General features: G+C 47.4%; 2 protein-coding genes across 6 annotated transcripts in view; one reads left to right on the plus strand and one right to left on the minus strand.

The window, feature by feature from the left end:
- CENPP (centromere protein P) overlaps positions 1 to 19,684 on the plus strand; it is a 193,638-nt gene that overhangs the window by 56,557 nt on the left and 117,397 nt on the right. The gene's annotated exons all lie outside the window — the stretch shown is intronic.
- On the minus strand, positions 7,617 to 18,567 carry OMD (osteomodulin). Of its 2 annotated transcripts, none has more exons than XM_072599212.1 (3): positions 17,982 to 18,567; positions 8,532 to 9,485; positions 7,617 to 8,038 (listed from the first exon to the last, which is right to left on the minus strand). In XM_072599212.1, exons 2-3 carry the CDS (start codon positions 9,466 to 9,468, stop codon positions 7,734 to 7,736), a joined length of 1,242 nt encoding a protein of 413 aa, XP_072455313.1. In that variant the 5' UTR covers positions 9,469 to 9,485; positions 17,982 to 18,567; the 3' UTR covers positions 7,617 to 7,733. The 2 variants fall into 2 exon arrangements, with proteins under 2 accessions (XP_072455313.1, XP_072455312.1); XM_072599211.1 differs by having other exon boundaries at positions 17,670 to 18,567.

Here is a 19,684-nt window from a genome sequence, read left to right on the forward strand (position 1 = left end):
CATCATCATGTAAGTTGGCAGGGGGAGGGTTAAACATCAGATCTTTCTTTGACCATGAGGCTGAGAACCTCTGCACAGACACGACTGGAGAATCCAATTGACCCAACCGTTGGTCCAGCCACACGGTCACCTGTGACATACCATCTCTCCTTGGTGGTCTCTGGCTGCCCAACCCTATATCCCCTCCCGTCTGGTGTATAGAATCCACACATCTCCTCCAGGTTCAGCTCAAACTGCCATCTCCTACCTAAGACCTGGATCTTCCTGGCAGTTCATACCCACCCTCCCTGGAAATAATCTTAGATGGTTTTTTCCTATAAACCTCTTAGGAACAAGCTTCTCCTCCTCCTTGCTGTCCACATCGTCTCTTCCTGTATGCTCCTTGCGGGGCCCTATCAGTTTCCTAGGGATCCCCAGTGCGTGGTGCAGCCCCTGGGATGCAGTTGATGCTTAATCAGTGCTTGTAAGTGGATCTTGGCACCAGCCTTGAGTCTCAGGTTTTTATTTGGTGTATGCTCATTGGAAGGGTACTTGTGGGCTTTGTTCCAGAATGTCTGGGATCATCACAGTGCTGGGCTGAATGATTGTCTGAGCGGAGGAGGTTCTGAAAATTGTTTCTGTTTGCAGTTTCCTCCAGGTGTCTTCCCTTATCCTCCCGAGTCACCCTCACTAGGGCATGTCCTGCCTCGACCAGGGCTGGTCACCCCTGAGGGCCAGGCCTGTTCTTGTGACCCTCTCCCTCCAGTGCCTAGCATGATACCAGTCACTTAGGCAATAAGCATTGATTAATCACCTCCTGCATGCCAGGCACTGTGTCAAGCCCTCGGGATACAAATACAAGCTTGAAGAAACATGAATAATAACTCACAATTATACTGTGCTTAAAGTTTGGCCAAGTGCTTTACTGAGATGTTTGATATTCGTACTAATTTCATAGCAGCCCTTTCGTGTAGGAATTAATGATGCCCCATTTCACAGATGAGGAGATTGAGTTTCAGAGAGGTTTATATACTGTATGTACTGTACATGCTATACACGATACTTATCTACTATATATACTGTACTCCATACTTATATACTATACACTATACACTGCTAGTATAGAACTGAAGCAAGTTTTGAACCCAGGGCTTCTGACCCCCAAGTTCAGTGTTCTATCAATTTTGTGAATCTGCCTCCCCTCCAGACAGCTCGGAGGCAGGCCTATGGTTAGGAAGACTCATCTTCCTGAGTTCAAATCTGGCCTCAGACACTTACCTGGGAAAGTCACTTGACCATGTTGGCCTCAGTTTCCTCATCCATAAAATGAGCTGGAGAAGGAAATGGCAAACCACTCTAGTAGTTCAGCTAAAAACTCCCAACACCATCTTGAGGAGTGAACACCAATAAGCCTCCCCAGCCTTGTGGGGAGTGGGCTCATAATTAGCATTTGCTAAATTGAACTAAACTCCAGGAAGCTCATTTCTTAAAACTGACCCAGTCCAGCCCAGGTCAGTGAACACTTGTAAAATGCCTACTGTGTGCAGAGCCCTCTCCATGGTGCTGGGGACGCATGCCCTCCATGGCATTCTGTTCTCCTGGGAGTATACAACATATGGATCGATAATAAATGAATAAATGCAAACCATGTACCAAGCGACATGCGGCAGCTTCAAAGAGGGAGAGAGCGTCAGCTCTGGGAAGATCAGGATGGTGAAAGATGACACCTGAGCCAAGCTTGGAAAAGCAGGGAGGCTTTCAGGAGGACCGTGGGTATCCTGGCTGGGGGCACAGTCTTGGCAGGTACAGAGGTGGGGGGAGGGCAGGCTCTGTGTGAGAACAGAGAGGACACAAGGAAGGCCAGTGAGCTTGACTGCGTTTCCTGGCAGAGGTCTAGGAAGGTCCTCTAGGAAGCCTTTCCTCTCACCTGAACTGTCCTCTCTTTCTGCCTTCAGTGACCTTTTGTATCTATCTCTTGTTTGCTTGTTGGGTCTCCCCCATCCTTCGTCAACCCCAGGGCCAGTGATTGTTCCATTTCTTGTTTTTATGGCCTGAGCCCCACACAGGGCCTCACACGTGGAAGGCACTTAATGCAGACATGGATTGGGGTGCCAGTGAATGTCTAGAAGGAGAGGTAATGGTTTCATCAGGAGCAGGTCATGCTCTGGCCTGGATGAATCTCCTCATTTGAGGGGATTGCTGAGCCAGCACTTTCCCAGGCGTGGGTGAACATTTGATAAGGTGTCTCCTCTTGTGTGCAGGATGTGGGAATGTTGGATACACAGTGGGACTGACTGAATGACCAACCCCAGAGAGTAGTCACTGGCAGTGTCCATACTAAGTGCTTAGATATGTCAGAGCTTCCAGACAAAGGAGTAGCACAGCAGCCGGCCACTCAGGAGGACTTGTGAGGCTAGAGCTGCTTGACATAGCTCTGATCCTTTGCTCATGAATTTAGCCAAACTTGGAGTTCCCTGCAGCTGCACTGAATCTGCCTTGACTGGCCCCAGAACAACCTTGAGCAGAGCTGCAGACTCCAAGCATCCTGTCACTTGGTTTGTTGTGTCTCCCGACACCTTCTCCCTGCCCAGAGGCCTAAATACCTCCTCCTTTGTCCACTGCTGTCCAGGCAGCTAAGAACTCTGTCTCTCTGCCCATTGCAAGCTCTTCTCAGACAATAAACACTTTTGTAGCAGTAAACTGGGTCCAGAAACACCTGGTGGATATGCCCCTCCAGCATCTGACAGGAGTAGCCTTGGCAACTGGGATTGGGAGAGGCTTCCTGCACATGGCTGGCACGCAGTGGAGTAGAGATGAGGGTGCAGAGCACTGTAGGTCCAGAGGCATTGGCCACTTGAGAGAGAGAGTTCGAGATACAAACTGAAGCCAGATGCTCCAAGGGTGCGGTCCTCCCTGGCCAGACTCATCCAGTGTGCTTTGTGTAGTTGGGGACACCTATTGTAAGAAGACCATTGATCCCCATCAAGTTTCTGGCTGGCCAGAGTGGGGGAAGGCCCAGAGGACTTGAGCCTGGAAAGATGAAGCTTTGGAAGGCTGGGGGTGGAGATGGGAGGGATGCCAAGACCCTCATCTCATCAGCAGGGCTTACCTTGAATACAAGAAAACTGGAGAAAACCTGCTTCCATCTCTCCACCATATGAGATGCCATGTATCAGCATGATGCAGAAAAGCCATTGAGACTCCCAAGAAAACAGACTCTTCACAAGAAGGCAGGAAGTCCTAAAACCTAAGACCACCCTCAGGTGTCTACACTAGCGTGCAATATAAAGCACAAAGCATGGTCATGAGCATTTGGGCCAGCACACATGGAGACTTGAAACTTTCTTGGTATCCTGAGCTACCAGCACCAAGTAAATGCTTTAAAAATGTTTGCAGGCTTGAAAACAGAGTATGTCTGTCATTCTTTGGTAAGGAGTCCAGCAAATGGACTCAGAAGGGTAACATGGTTGTCATAGCTTATCTTGGGGGGAAGGGGGCGCATAGGAGGAAGGGGGACTGGCCAAGCCTCTGACAGAAGGTGGGACGGATCTGAGCTTTAAAAGAAGCCAGAGCATGGAATTTGGGGTGCAGAGGTGAGGGGTGTGAGCAGTCCAGGCAAGGGGGCAGCCGGGGAGGAGGTCCAGAATGAAAAGCTCCGGTCACATATGAGGAACAACAGACAGGCGATGTCATGACCTAATGCAGTGAGGTGAAGGGGGAGCCAGTGGGGAAGGGGACATGGTCAAACCTGCACTTCAGGAGGGTCACTTTGGCATTTGAGTGGAGGAGGGGCTGGCATGTGCTGAGACCTGTGGCACGATGACCACCCAGCATGCTACTGCAATAATGTAGGTGATAGATACAGGAGGGCCAGGGTCAAAGGAGAGAAGGAAGGGCATATGTGCACCATGGAGAGCAGATAGCAGAGGGGACTGAGAACTGAGGAGTGAAGGAGGCTGCTGGGGGACTAGTGCTGCCCTCGCTAGCCATGGTAAGGTTGGCAGAAGAGAGTATTTCAGGAAAGATGCCAAGTTGCATGTTGGACACATTGCATTTGAGATGTCTGTGGGGACGGCCATTTGTGTTGTGATAGTGAAGCGAGGAGAGGGCCCAGGGCTAGGTAGGTAGATAGAACTAGGAATCATTTTCATAGAGAGGGAGGAGAAGCAGAACAGAAGAGGAGGAGAAGAGGGTCCAGGACAGAGCCCTGAGGTCACCTGTGGATGGTAGGTTTGACCTGAATGAAGACCTGGAAAAGGAGACCAAGAACCAGGACAGAACCTAGAGAGGAGAGCATATCCAGGGGCCCTGATTGACCTTGTCAGATTGCAGAGAGGTCAAGAAGGATGGGGCCTGAGAGCAGGCTTTGACACTGGGCAACTTGGGAGAGACCATTATCAGCTGAATGATGAGGCTAGAGGAAGCAGAGTAATCTGGGAGGGTAGGGGGTGGTAAGCGGAAGGAAGTGTGTGAGAGAGGCCATGGACAGGGTCTGCTCATGGCTTGTGGGTAAGAGAAGAGGGAAGGGGGCCGTGTTCTGCATAGAGAGGTCATCGCTGGAGGAACCAGAGAAGCAGAGTTATGGAGAAAGCTGATGTCCCTGTCTTTATTTGGTCATTGAGGTGCCTTTGGAGCACATAAGCAGAGATATGAGTCAGGGAGACGTCCAGCTCACTGCCTGCCAGCTTTGTGCTAGGCACTCTGGGAAACCACAGAGATACAGGACAAGAAGGGGGCTAGACTGTGTCCCCAGCCCTCTCCTCGCCATAGGCAGAGTACCACAGTTAAGTAAATGAAGTCGGACCAGTCCTGCTTGTCCCTCAGCAGGGAGAGCCTGAGGAAGCCTGTCCTCAGCCCTTCAGTTATTTGCACACTCTCCTGACTCAAGGAGCTTTGGTCTAATTGTTTACATGAACGTTGACTCCTGCACCCTTCTCCTCCTAGCCCCTAATACCCTAGTGAGCTGTCTTCAGAGCTCATGGGGTAGTCAGACTCCAGGGTCAGCTGTGAGTAGCCCAAAGGTCAGCATGGCAAACCCCAAGGGTCTGGGCCTGGTTCTGGGCTGGGTCATTTTCATCAGCAACATGGGTAGAAGTGTGGATGGCATGCTGATCCAATTTGCAAAAACACCAGGCCGGGAGGAAGAGCTCCCACACTGGATGGCAGTCAGGATTCCAAAAACCTTCATAGGTTAGAGCGGGAGAAATGAATGAAACAAAAGGAAATACAGTGGGGAATATCCCCATATTGGACCAGCATGGCAGACAGTTTGTCTGAAGGAGAACCAGGGTTTAATGGATTGAAGATGGTGTCTGGGGCAGCCAAGAGAGACACAGTCATGAAGGAACTTTAAGAGGCAGCTGGGAGCAATTGAGAGAGACAGACAGACAACCCAGTCCTGGCATCAGAACCCAAAGGTCTTGCTTCTGGCCCATCCTGGCTGTCTAAGCAAAGTGGTGCACATGTGGAGGTAAGAGAGAAACTGTCCTTACCTTAAGGATCAAACATTTTGCGTGTGTGTGTGTGTGTGTGTGTGTGTGTGTGTGTGTGTGTGTGTGTGATGGGTTTGTGGGATGTGTGTGGTGAGTTTGTGTGGGGGGGGTGTGTGTGTGGTGGGTTTGTATGAGGTGTGTGTGTAGTGTGTGGTCTATATGTGTGTGGTCTCTGTGTGTGGAGGGTGTGTGCTTTAAGGAGATCAGACTGATAGCCCAAAAGAGAATGGTCCATCCAGGTGGTGGCTCAGAGGTTTCATACTGAAGGGGATGGGAGAGAAGACAAGATGGCGCCCATGTCCAGGGAGGCCCTTTAGGTTGGTGGGCTTCTGGGAAACAGCAAGCAAAAAGTTGTGGAATGAGCAGGAGAGAAAGTAGAAAGGCCTTGAAAGGCAGGGGAATGTTAGTTAGGATTACCATCATTCCTGGGATTAATTAGCACAGGTGCCAGAAGAGCAGGGGAGCCATGTGGGGAATCTTCTTCTGACCAGAGGGCAGGAGAGAGTGACTTGAGCCTCAGAAGTTTGGAGGGGGGAGGCCCCAGGGCTCCCATCTGATAGCCTTTGGCTCCCAGTAGGGGAGGGGTGACCTCAGGGGTAGGGGGAGGAGAAGAGAGATCTGGCCCAGGTACTGTAGAGATCGTGGCAGGGAGAGCCCAAGGAGTCCAGAAGGCAGAATGTGACAAGGGAATGTGACAGGTCTGAGAAGGGTATCTGGGGCCAGATGGCAAAGGAGCAAATGAATGAAAGAATTGATCAGATGCTTCCTGTGTTCAGAGAATACACTGAAAGGCTTGAGGTGGGCAAACCAAGAAAGGGCTACTGAGCTAGCACAGGCAAGAGATGACACAGCCTTTGACTCCAGTGGGAGCCCCATGGCAGAAGAGGAGGGGGTGGACAAGAGGCTGTGGAAGAATGTGGGGCCAAAGGAGAGGGAGGGACTGAGGATGACTGAGGCTGCCCACCTGGACCAGGGGGTAGCGGTGCTCTTGGAGTTAGAGGTAGGAAGAGGGACTGACTTTGAGCTGCTTCGGACATGGTAGCACACTGGGTGTGAAAAGTCTAGTAGATAGTGGACCAAAGTCCAGCTGACAATGCCTGACTCAGGTCGGGGCTGGGCCCCCAGACCTGGGAGGAGGGCACAGGCTCCACTGGCTCTTGGGAACCACCAGACTCGGGTTTCCAGATTGTCAAAGTCAGTGTTTAAAATGTCCACCCCATGATGTTTTCTGTGAAAGGGAAGTCACTGAAATGGCATGTACCCGCGCTTGTGTTCCGTCAGTGCCTCTGGAGCGGGGGGGCTAAGGATGCATTGAAGCGTCCTTATGAGGACCTCATAAGGCTCCACTTGCCTCTGCCTTTTGCACATCCATGTGCTGTATCACATCATTAGCTCTACTGGGCTAACTAGCGTATTAACTGTGACTATGGTGTAAATCTTCATTAAAAACTCTTGCTTGCTTAGCAGCCACCTGACTGTGACTGCAGCCTTCTATCTGCACGCTCACTTGAGGGGTGTGAATGTGAACATTAGGGCTACTGGGTTCGGGGTCAAAGAAATGAGCATTCACATCCTGGCTCTCGATCTTCTGACTTATGTGACCCTGAACAAGGTGGGTTGGGTTTGGGCCTTTAGGGTCTTCATAGGAGTGTGATGGGGAGGGTGGCGGTGGTTCTAGAGGTTCTCCTAGGCTCCTCTCAATTCACATCCTGTTTTCTGGCTTAATTGTCAAGCTATCAGAGAAACACAGACGTCGTGTCACATTTCTATGCACCTTTGTTATGTCCATGTTCACATAAAAGCGCAAGGTGCCCCCTTCTCAGTGAAGTTCACTTCTACCTGGATATTTTTCAACAAGCAATGAAGCAAGGTGCCTTCAAAGGCCTCCAGGGTGTCATGGTGGGGGTGGGGGGAGTGACATGGTTTTCATAACTAACCAATGGGGCTGTAAATCACTGAGGACGAGGAATGGGAACCCTTGGAATGGCAGAATTTGGAGCTTTCTTTGTTGACTTTTGAGCTCTTTTAAGATTTTGTGGAAACTTTCTCCTTAACAGTTAAAAATTAGGAGAAGGCAGTGAGACTAAGGTTGCCGTGTTGATGGGGACTTTTTTAAGCTTTAGAAATGTCAGACCATTCACACTCTGAAGATTTGAAATGCTGGTTTCTGTTTATTTTCCTAGTACTTGGCAACATCTGCAATGACCATGAAGCTGGGGGAGGTAGTGATGGAAAGCTACATTTTCCTTGTAGTTATTGAATTTAATAGAAGTAAGGATCAAAGTTCTCCTCGGTTCTTTCTTGCTCTGGCCCCTCTGGTTCCCCTCCTTCTTCTTCTTCATCTTCCTCCTCACCCAGAAACCTGCGGAACACTTGTGTCTTCAGCTGCACCATTTGTCCATCAGGTTTTCTTTGTTCACCATAATAAACACTGTGGATGTAAGGGAAGCAGAAGAAGATGTAGGAGCTTATTGGTTCTTGTAGCCTGTTTTGGTCCAGGCGAATGTAGGTCAAGTGGCGATAATGGATTGGGTCAACGGATGGACACATCAGGGTGACATTTATGTCTGTAAAGTAAGAACAGGAAGTTATCATCCCGACCATCTCGAATGTTAGAGAACCCCTCTGAGGACACAGCTCACCAGCTATGTTAATGTGTAAATACCTCCCACATGGAGTTATGCTCAGGCCCCCATGATCAGGATGTCTGAGGGGCCATGTGGCGCAACCTCCGTCCACCCACCTTGGAATCCCCTCACAAGAGGCCCCCAGAGTGGTTAGCAGCATCTACACTAGCAGCTACAGCAGGCCTTTGGAGAAGTCAATTTATGATTGTTTTCAGAGAAAGAAAATTAAGTAAGTGTTAACAGGATTTCTGCATGTGTGCATTACTTGAGCCTTACGTGGAACAGAGCACAATTTAACAGAAAGTGTGCTAAGTTTCTTACGCTAGGCCCAAGCATTTCTGGTCACAGAATTCTATGGTGTTATTGGCAGGCACGCCTGAGGGTCAGAGCTCATTTCTTTTTCTTGTCTTGAAGAAGATAAGGTTTTACCTACATTCAAACTCATTGTCTTCCATGTACAGATGCTCCAAGTTTCTTGGTATGTAGAAGGCTTGCGTCAGTTTGTTATGTCCGATGCTGAGCTCTACAAGGCTGGAAATGTTAAAAATGTCATGTGGAATTTCTTGCAGCTTGTTGTACGATATTCTCAGGGCAAGAAGCTTGGGGAATTTTTTGAAGTAATTATGTGGTATGAGAGAAATGGAATTATTTTCTAGAGACAGATGCATAAGTGAGGAAGGTAAGTCAAGAGGCATGGACTCTAATCTGTTGCTACATAAATTGAGTTGCATCAGTTTGCTCAGTTGGGAAAGTTTTTCTTTCAGTAAAGAGTCATGCAGCTGATTGTGGCAGAGGTCCAGCATGGTCAGGTTTGTTAATCCTTCCATGGCATTTGCCTCCACTCTGGAGATCTCATTGTGCCCAAGAAGAAGTCTTTCTAAAGAATTAGGAAGAGGAAATGGAAAATCTTCTAAATCATTATGATCCAAATGTAGTTGTAAGAGATTAGGAAGTTTGACGAACACGCCATGTTCAATCTTGTGAGACTTGATTTTGTTGTGGCTGAGGTTGATTTCTTTCAGGTTAGAAGCATTGGCAAATGGATGCGCTGTTACCGCCTCTATGTCATTGAACTGAAGGTAGAGCTGTTGAATGTGTGCAGGGATCTTTGGGATCGTCTTGAGTTTCCGGTTGTCACAGTACATGGCAGATGGAAAGGTCAGTGGGCAGAAGCATTCTGGAGCACATCCGAGAGGACCTTGGTGAGAGGGAATCCCATAATCTTGGTTGGAATGGAAATAAAACGGAGGTGAATATTCGTCATCACTCTCTTCATCATAGTCTTCATCCATCTGATGCATCTCATACTGACAATATACGGTGACTTCAAAAAAGCAGAAAATGATTGATAGTTGCCTGAGAAGACTCATGTTCTTGTGCTCTAAGTCTAAAGAGAAGAAAAGGGAAAAAGCTCAGAATGGCTTTCATTAAATTCACATTTATGCACATTAGAGCATATTTGTTGTCAACATGTAGAAAGAGTGAGCGACAGTGTGGGAGTTGGTGCTGAAGTACCAGTGGGATGACCGAGAATATCAGCGCCAGCTGCTTTATCGTGTCTAACAGCAGTGCCCAGCTGTGCGTTAGGATCCCTGAGCCACAGGCTGACGTTGAAACCCCTGTGTATGTTACCAATTGGATTTTTATTTTGTTTGTTCAGTATTGCCCAGTTACCTTTGAACCTGGTTCTGGTGACGGGGGAGTGTTGTAGGCTGTGTATGGGATCCAGCCCTGGGCCTGAGGCCCTGCTGAATTGTGGCAGCTTCTTAGAGTTTTCCTGGAAATGTGGCCCTCGGCCCCAGGACTAGAGTCTCCATCTGTTTAATCAACTGTCACTGATTTCCAGACCTTGCTGACCTTCTCCCTGTCTGAGCCCACCTCCCTTTCTTAATTCAGGTGGACAACCCACACCGCGTCTCATTTTCTTTCCCCACTTTTTGGGCTCAGTAACGGAGTGCTTGCTCTCGGCTTCCATGATCTCTTTACTCCTTCTCTCTACTATCTGCTCCAGACTACAGGAGAGCCTGCTATTCTAGACTACGTTCCTAACAGAAAAGGGTATCTACAGACCCAGAAATGGGTGTAATTAATTATGAAGGTGGGTTGGTTTCTGATCCAGCTTGCTCTTTCCCAGCTCCTGTTTATTCCCTTTAAGGCAGGATCTCTCCAGCCTGACCCTCACCTCCTGCCACATATGTTAAGGCAGTGACCCCATGAAAGCTTGTCTGTGTGTGCTTGAGCACGCGCACACACACACACAAACACACACACATACATGAGATCATGGAATTATCCACTTTTCAAAGTGGAGTGGACCTTATTCATCTTATCCATGAAAAACCTGCGTCACACCAAGGTTAAATGGTGTCTTGAAGTGAATTTGCTTCTAACCAACAAACATTTTCCGTGACCTTTGCAGCAAGTGGCAGAACCCAGAGGTGAGCTCATGCCTTTGGCTCCAACCACACTGTACCATCTCTTGCCATTAGGCCTGAGTAATCTGACAGTTTCTTCTCCGGTTTGTTTGTTTCTCTGATTCTTCAACCATGACACATGGTACCTACTAACCAAGGGTGGTCCACAAGGTTGTATCCTGGGCCCTCCTGCCTTTTACTCAGCATTCTACTTGTTTAGCTCATTAATGCCCCTGGCTTCAGTTATCATCTCTATGTAGATAAGTCCCACATTTCTAGATACTGCTTTAACCATTCCTGACCTCCAGTCTCACGCCTCCAGTTTCCTAGGGGACATCTCAAACTGGCTGTCCTGTCACCCATCTTAAACCACATGTCCCAGGAGGCATCTCAGACTCAACATATCCAAAATAGAATTCATTATTTTTCTCCTCAAACAATCCCCTCTTACAGACTTTCCTGTTCTTGTTGAGGGCACTGCCATCCCCCCAGCTACCCAGGCTTGCCACCTCATTGTCACCCTCAACTCCACCCCCCCGCACACACATATCCAATCTGTTGCCAAGCCTTGTTGTTTCTACCTTCACAATGTCTCTTGTATACACCTCTCTCTACTCACACAGTCAGCATGTTGGGTGTAGACCCTCATCACCTCCCCCTGGACTACTTTGGTAGCCTTCTAATTTGTCTTACGACCTCACAGCCTGGCTCCTTCCTGCCCCATCCTGTGGGGATTCCCTCCCTGCCCTCCATTCTCCAGCTCAACTGGCCAACTCATTACTGCCTTTATGCTTGCTTTCCTCCATGCCTGAATGCCCATACTTTTGCGTTTCAGGGAGGGAATTGTCAAAGACAACACGAGGGGACGCACCAGGAAGATGGAGAAGATGGTAGTGCCATAAACAGGAAGAGAGATGGTTTGTTGGGGGAAAGAGAATGAAATCAGGTTTAGACACAGAGACTCTTTAGTGTGCTCTTTCTTTTAAACCTATGTTGGCCTAACAGCCAAGCTCTTCCTAGGCATAGAAGAAATACAAGATATCCTCAAGGAGTGATTGCTCACATATAATACAGGGAAATAGGAAGACTCATAAAGAGTCCAACACTGAACTGCCGGTAGCAGGGGCCATAGAGTTCAGCACCAGAAAGAGAGTTCTTTCCTTCTTACCTTTCAGGGGCATGTATTATTTCACCATGTGTCCTCAGCATGAATTGCAGCACTTGGAGTAGAGTAGGTGCTTTTATTTTTATTTGGAGGACATTAACTCTGCAGGTGCCATTCAATCGACCACCTAGAGCATGCTTGGACCCCCAGACTGCCACTTTGTGCTTCCTGTGCAGACTTAGAGTGGGAGAGGCTCATGCTGCCCTTCGTAAGCTGCAGGTCATAGCACCTGGCCTTCGCCCACCTCCCAGCCTCCTTGTTTGTAGAAGTGTCTGGTAATGCACTGGCAGCATGCCAGTCCCCTGGCACTGTGACTCTTGGCATTCACCACGTAGGCAGCTTATCAATCACATCTCCATTTTCACCTTGAACTTCCTTTTAAAGGCTTGGATTTGCACGAAAACTTCATTTGAGGGAAAAACAATAGACCTTTCAGAAACACCAGTCATCATTATGAGCCTGAATTTTTAACAAGCTTGTGCTTTGCATGAGGCAAACATTGTTTGATATGATAGGCATTATGAAAGTGCACATTGGAGCCTTGGATAAGGATGCCAGGAAGAGGCGGTTCATTGAACAAATCAGAAGAGCTTTTAGAGAGATGGGAAAAAAAACAATCATGAATCATGAAGGGCCAAAAGGTCAGCAAATATGATGAAGTAGGTTCTAGGTAGGCTGAACTTGAGTCTCCTTTGGGAAATCCACATAGACTTAATCAGCTCCAAGGGAGAGTCTTGGGAAGAGCCAAGGCTGGAGAGAGTTTTGTCCACGTGGAGCCAGCACTAAAATAATCAAGGTTAGGAGATCAGCCAGGGAAAAGAGAGAAGAGGGCTGGGCTCAGATTCTTGAAGAACGAACATACCATGTGGAAGGAAGGAGAGGGGGAAGAGGAGCCAGTGAGGAAGGCGGAGGAGAAGGATGTAGGCTTAGGATTCAGGGGAGGATGGCAAAGGCAAAGCCAGAGAAGCCAAGAGAAAGGCAGAAGAGGGTGGTGGCCCTGAGGCTCAGTCTCCTTGTGGTGGAAAACTTTGGTTCTTTGGACATGTGGATGAGGAAAGTCTCTTCTGGATCAGTCTTAGGAAGAGCAACCGAACCATAGGAACTGGGGGGAAGATGGAGGAGAAACTGAGTCTACTAAGCCTGGATTAGAGAAAGCAGGTTTCAGAGATCAGATCCCATTGCCTAAAATGCTCCCAGGGAAGCCAGCCCAGGAGGGATGGTGGTCCTCATGAATGAAATTGTGTAGACACAAAAGAAAGTGGTTCCCAGGAGAAGGGGTGGGATTTGTTTTAAGAGACCTTTGTGGTGCCCATGGAATTCACCAACCAACTTAGGTTATCAACACAAAAGGTGGAAGCAAGGCCAGGTCATGGGGGTCCTGTAAAACGGTGTCTGGCAGGCTAAGATCCAGACTGAGCTGGGGCTGGTGGGGGAATCCAGGGCTTTTAAAAGTTATGCTGGGAGAAAAGAGGGGATCAAATAAGTGAAAATATTTGTGTTTGATGATGACACAGAGAAGGCAAACCCCCTCAGTGCTGGATGTGGCTTCTGTTTTCTCTGCTAAGGAGCAAGACTGGAAATGACTGATTACCAGCAGGACCTCAGGAAGGGTTAGGGTGGCCCTTGTTGAATGATGATCCCTGGGGGAGAGGGAGAACAAGCATTTATTTAGCACCTGCTTTGTGCCAGGAACTAGGCCAAACCGATTATGAATATGATCTCATTGGTCCTTACAATAACCCTGTGTGGTAGGTGCTGTTTTCTCAGTATAGGAATCGACTAACTGCTTCCTCAGGACTAGGCTTGGGGGCCTAAGGGGAAAAAACACATTTGGAATAGACCCTAGGAATGTGATCCATCATGATTTGATCACTGATTTACAGTGCCTTCCAACCATCATTGATACTTAATGTTTAGAGAAATTCAAGCGCTAGACATGTGTTAACTTATTCGATCCTCACAACTACCTTGGGAGGCTAAGTTAAGGGACTTAACCCAGGGTCACACAGCTAAGTAAGTATCTGAGGTAGGATTTGAATTTGGGTTTTGCTGACTTCTAGTCCAAGGCTTTACCCACTTTGCCACCTCCCTGCCTCCACCTAGTCTTAACACACATGGACACACGAACACATACCTAGAGAGGCAGAATACCAGGACCATTCCTTTGTTCTCTAACTGAATCAGCTACAAAGAATGGGGTCATTCCAAAGACCAGGATTTACTGTGTGTGTTATGAACTCTTGTTCTCAGAGCACATGGGATGATTACAGGGGCCGTTAATTACTGCACAGCTTCTTTCTCTGTCTCTGGGGCACATGTTGTATCCTCCATATGTTGGGGTTACTGGTGCCCATCAGCTGGGATTCTTTTGGGAGAAGACTGAGCATTTGTCTGGGAGTCAGGAAACCTGAGTCTGTCTACATTGTGCCTCTTATCTTGCCTCTGAAGAACTGTGGAATCAGTTGGGAGACATGGGAGACACTTGCACCAAACACCTGGCATGGCATGCCCACATCAGAGAAGGCGCTGTGCTCTGTAAGTGAAGCAGAAATGCAGTAGCTCATAGGAAATGCGAGATGTGCAAATTGAGAGACATCTCCATTCCAAATGTTCACATGGACTCTTTGTGCCCAACCCATGATTGAGCCTTCTAAGCTCATGTTGGTCTGATCAGCCACAGCTGGACACATTGTACCCTGATCCCATTTAGGATGTCATTTTAGTCCTTTTCAAGCACTTGATTCCTGTGGATCAGTTGCATTTCCCAGCTGGATTTTCTTCAGGGCCATTTCTTCTTCCTCTTGCATCTCATCCAAGATCAATGTTAGAGAACACAGGTGGTGGGCTCAGGTCCTTGATGGAGAAAAGTGCTTTCACTGGGCTTGGGATGGTTTGCCTTCACTGGGGTCTCTTACCAAGTTTTTGAGAAAATCCATCTTTCCTAATATTATTTTTGGGCATTTGATGAAATGATTCTGCTCTAGCTCCTCCTCCATCTCCATGAGGTTGTATACATGAGCTTGTGACATTCCAGACCAGGCTTACTGATGAAGTATGAGTTTGCTTAAGTTTTTTCTAGACTCTTTTGATCTCCTGCTCATTAACATTGGTTAAGCTTCTGTTTAAAAATGTGGTTATCATTGTCGATGCCCATTCCTTCGTTTGTGTCTCATTTTTCAGCTTTGAAATATCTAACACTTCAGCAGTCTCTTCTAAGTGTGGGTGTTCCCTCCAGAGGTGCAGAGTGTAGCCCGTCAATGTTAGACTGTCCATGTGCTTCATAAATGAAGTTCAACATAGGGACTCCTCCCCTAAACACTCAGAAGAATCTGGTCTGACCATCCACATAGGGAAAACTAAGTGGATGAAGAATGCCCGTTATTGAAACTGCGATATACAGTGTCATCCATCCTTCTGTATGACAGATACTGCCAATGGACACAGACCTGGGCTCATAGTGGAAGAGGAAGAGGTGAATGGTCTGCACTGTCTTCTCAAGATTGCCTCTTCTGCTGGTCTTGAACTTTGTAGACTGCTGGCACAGGCACGTGCATGTGAGGCTGGCTCCCATCTCACTAACAGGGCACATCTTGTCTGTTCAAATAGAACCAATTTCAAAGGAGTTTATTATCCTTAAAAAGGAAAATATTCACAGTATTTGGGTGTGGGGTTCTATCTGTCCACAGATGTTGCTTGGCCTTTCTTTGGCCACTTTTATTTCTTCTTTCTGCCGGTATTCCCCAAAGTAGTGGTTGCCTTCTCTTCATTGATCCCCTTTGCATTGAAGAGGCTGATTATCCCAAGGTGATTTAACTTGGAAGATTTTATCAAGTTCTCCCCACCTTCTTGTTCTCTACAAAATGGCGCATGACAGCACCTTTTGGTAGATGCCTCCCCTGAGGGTGTCGATGCTGATGACCAAATGCCCCCTGAAACGGTGTTTCTTGTTGCTTGGAGGAAAATGCCTTTAGGCATCATGAAGCTCAGGTGGGAGGGGCCCACCTCCACCCTAAACGTGGTGGAGGTGGGCTCCCGGAAGAGGAGCCAACTGGACAGCTGTGGTTTCTTTGATTTTCCTTGTCCTCAGGGGCTGTATCAGCGGTGCCTGGGAAGTCCAAAGCCCTACTTAATTGCTAGAGTCATACTCGTGGTTAATGATGATGATAATAATGACCTCATTCCTACCAGCCTTTGTGGTTGGCAAGCTCTTCTGATCCTCCCAGAAGCCCAGGAGGCAGGTGCCATTATCCCATTCTTTGCAGGTGAGGAAACTCATGCCCAGAGGGCTGGAGAGACTTAAGCGTTCCTCCCAGGCAGATTCTATCTCTTCTTGCCTCCTCTCAAGGCCAGTCCTCCTCTCCTGGTGCCAGTTATCTGATTGATTCATGGACTGAGGGGCCTTTATTGGGGGTGCCCGTCACTGTTCATGCATCCCTACCCACACAGTGATCACACAGCCTGGGGGTTCACTTTTTCTTTCCCTACGCATCCCCTCTCCGTGGTGTTTTGTTCATTCCCTCCTCTTTCTGGTTCCCATTTCCTCAGTAGCCTCCTCCCCACACCTCTTTCTTCTTACATCTCTGTTCCTATCCCCAGGGCAGCTGTTTGTATTGCCACCTGGCTCCAGTTCCCAACCTCTCTGGGACCACTGAGGGGCTGAGTCATCCCCCCGATCTGTGTCATTATGGAGGCAGTGGCCTGCCTCTTCCTTCTGTAAAGAGCTTGTGCCTGTTGCCCACTTAATCTGAATCTGTTCTGCTAGAACATACTAGGGGCGCATTTGGGACGAAGATCTCCAGAACTCCTCAGGCCTCTCACACAACCTTTCTTTGTCTTCAGTCTTTACACTCTGCGACTGATTCACCCCTGACTTCACCCCACCGTCTATCTCCCTGCCCTGTCCGTAATGCTACCCAGAGAGAGAATATACACACTTCCTTCATGGAGAACCCCTGGTTCAAACTATCCCCCCACCCCTTTCAGCCTAACCCCTAGGATTTTTGGTTCTTGACTGGATGTACAAAGGGAAAGCAGCCATCTCTAAGTCCTGACATTAGATGATTTCTAGTCCTTTACTCTGGCTTTTGTTAGGGACGTTTCATCTGACCAGAGGTAACCATTCCCTCCTTCTTGTGCCCCTACGTGGCCAGGGCTCTGATCTACTGTTTACCACAGCGCTCTTTGGGGACCTCTTCCTGAACATTGCTGTTGCTCTCTAAACACAGACATAATTTAAAAGGAGTTTAAAACAAGCTTCTTCTTTAACTACTTGTTTGTTGTTGTTTTTTTTTGAATTCTAGATATGTCACAAGTTAAGTAAAAGGCACTAGTTCAGTAATCCCCTGGCTTGTGTTCCTAATGTCTGCCATCCAGCAGGTGATTAATTAAAGCTTTGGGGATTGAATTTACTTGGAGAAAGGATTCCTTTGTCCTCATTTGAGTGAAATGGTGAAGAATAATTCAGCTTAGGATGAAAGGGGCTTAAAATACTTTTCCTCTTCGTTCATAGGAAGTGGGAAGGAGACCTTTAGTGTCATCAGTGTCTCCAAAGTGGTCCCTGTTTCTGGGTAATAATATCTGGTATAATGGAACCAAGCATCCGGACTGGCTTCAACATTTCTCAAATCAATTGAGACAGGATCTTCTAAATCAAAAGAAAGTATTTTATGATGATCCTGAAGATCCAGAAAAAGTATCTTCTGAGAGCATAACCTCTGATTTCTAGAGACCTCTTTCAGTTATACAGTAAGACCTTGATAGACTAGGACGCCAGTGGTGGTTCAGTTGAATTCCCCAGAACCCTCCACTAGAGTCTATCCTTTTCCCTTCACTGTGATTTTAAGAAAAGGGGGCAAATGAGAGGGTGAAAGACAAGCCAAGAACAGGAATATGCAGGAAGACCGTGGAATAAACGTCCTGGGTTAGTTACAAAGCCTCCCCCTTCACCTACTACAGTATGGTAAAGCAGCCCTTAATATCAGAGACCACGCACCTGAGCAAGAGCCTCCATAGCCAAAGAACCCTCAGCTTGCTGTTCCTTCTGGGGTTTCTCAGGAAGCCACCCACCCCAGCGGGAGCCCAAAGGCATCTCCTGAGAACTCCCAGCCCCAGAACGCTTCCTTCCTTCTGCCCTCTCAGCCACTGGAGAGTTAGACAGTCTTATCGTCAGATCTTCTTGCAATCAGAGTTTGCAATCATCAGTCTGCCATTTATTTTTTAACAAGCAAATATTCTTGTTGACAAACAGCAGGAATACTGTCTCCAAACATTGAAAATACAAATTATTTTGCATTTCCTTTCGTACCTGATTTTGCTTTAGTTTCCCGTGAGTGATGAATTTGTAAATCCTTTGAATGAATCAGAAATTCCTGAAATCTGTAACCGTGTCTCCTGTCCCCAGTCAAGGGTGTCCTGTGAAATACTGTGGCAATTTAAGCAAAAATATCATTTGCTTTAGTAACATTTGGGTTGGATTAAATTATATGTTTCTTTTCCAGAAAACGTTACGAATGCAAATAAAAATTTTGCTAGCCCTGGTCAATTTATGTGGTTTCATTCTTCCTTTCCCGCTGAGTTTTGGTTTGAGGTGTGGCATGAGCTTCCTATAATCTGAATCGTCAACAGAAAGCTAAATGAAACGCTGCGCTGATTACTGCTTTTATTTTCATTTCCATTCCAAATGAATTCTCCAAGTTAATGGCCACCAGAAGGTGGTACGCCATGTTCTAGTTCAAATTAAGGGGAAGCTTAGATTTTTATAGCAGCAAAGCCTGACTCTACATAATGAACACGTAGGCCTTCCCTCCTCCCCTCTGCCCTGAGCAAGGAATGAGCTCTTGGGCACATCTTCTTTCATACTGTAGGGTTAAACAAAGAAATCTTTAGGTTAGACCTTGAAGGAACTCGAGGCAGCAGTTAGATCCACCCCCTCCCCCAATTTACAGATGATTAAACTGAGGCCCCAGAAGTGGTGTCACTGCATGAGCTGCCGAAGCCATGTGATGGTCATGAATCCATTTTACATTTATAACCATCTCTTCCAGGCACCCCCCCCCAAAAAACCCCCCAAAAAACAACCCGAACCAAAGCCAGTCTCAACACCTCACCCCCAGCCCTTCCAAACACTGATCCAGCAAAGATGGACATACATGAGCACTCCCCCAGTTTGCCTGGTCTGTCTGTAGTACATCCAGGAAGGGGGAGTAAGCCTGGTATTTAAGGGAAACCAACTTGAGAAATGTACCAGTGTCTCCAACAGCTGCCTGGGTTTTATTTTGTAGGGTTAGAAAGTTTCCCCATCTTCCCCTCCCAGGACTAACAAGGTCTTATTTCATACCCAGTGGATTCCTGTTTCAAACACCGAGTCAGAGTTTGTGTCTCTTGGCAGGAGGGGCTGCTGAGATCATGCTTTTACACATTCTTTCAGGCTTGTACAAACGGTTAAGGTAAGTGAGTCTAGCGCTTCATTTTTTTTCTTTCCAAAGTCATCCTTTCTTTAAATTAAAAAAAGAATCCACCAGATTGCCTTTCTGCTGTTAAGCTTCATCCTCAGCGGTCTATGTTGTCGGGAGTTTCTGTTGAACATATAAGGTAAATATTGAAAGCCAGTGGCTTACTCAGGACTTTGGTATGTAGAACGTGGCGGATGGCGGATGATGCTTGGGTCCGGGTTTCAGCTTACTACACAGCCTTCCCATATGTTTCTTATTAGCCCTCAGAAGACAGAGAGAGCAAGTGTCTGCTCTTTCTTCACATTTCATGGAAAGAACCACAGCGGGATGTGTTAGGGCTATGTCCATTTACTAACGTCTTTTCCATCTTTTGCACCCTAGTTAATGTCATCAGACTCTTGCAAGTGAGAATTTCTTCCCCCTAGAGGCCTTTAATGGTTTTCCCAACATAATGAGGCATCTTTTCTCCTTTTCTTTTACTTCTAAAGCAAGATTCTGAAACCTTGAACGTTATCACTGAGAAACAGCTCGTTGGACGCATTTCTCTTGACTCTTT

The sequence above is a fragment of the Notamacropus eugenii genome, chromosome 3, assembly GCF_028372415.1.
Source record: "Notamacropus eugenii isolate mMacEug1 chromosome 3, mMacEug1.pri_v2, whole genome shotgun sequence".
Classification (NCBI taxonomy): domain Eukaryota; kingdom Metazoa; phylum Chordata; class Mammalia; order Diprotodontia; family Macropodidae; genus Notamacropus; species Notamacropus eugenii.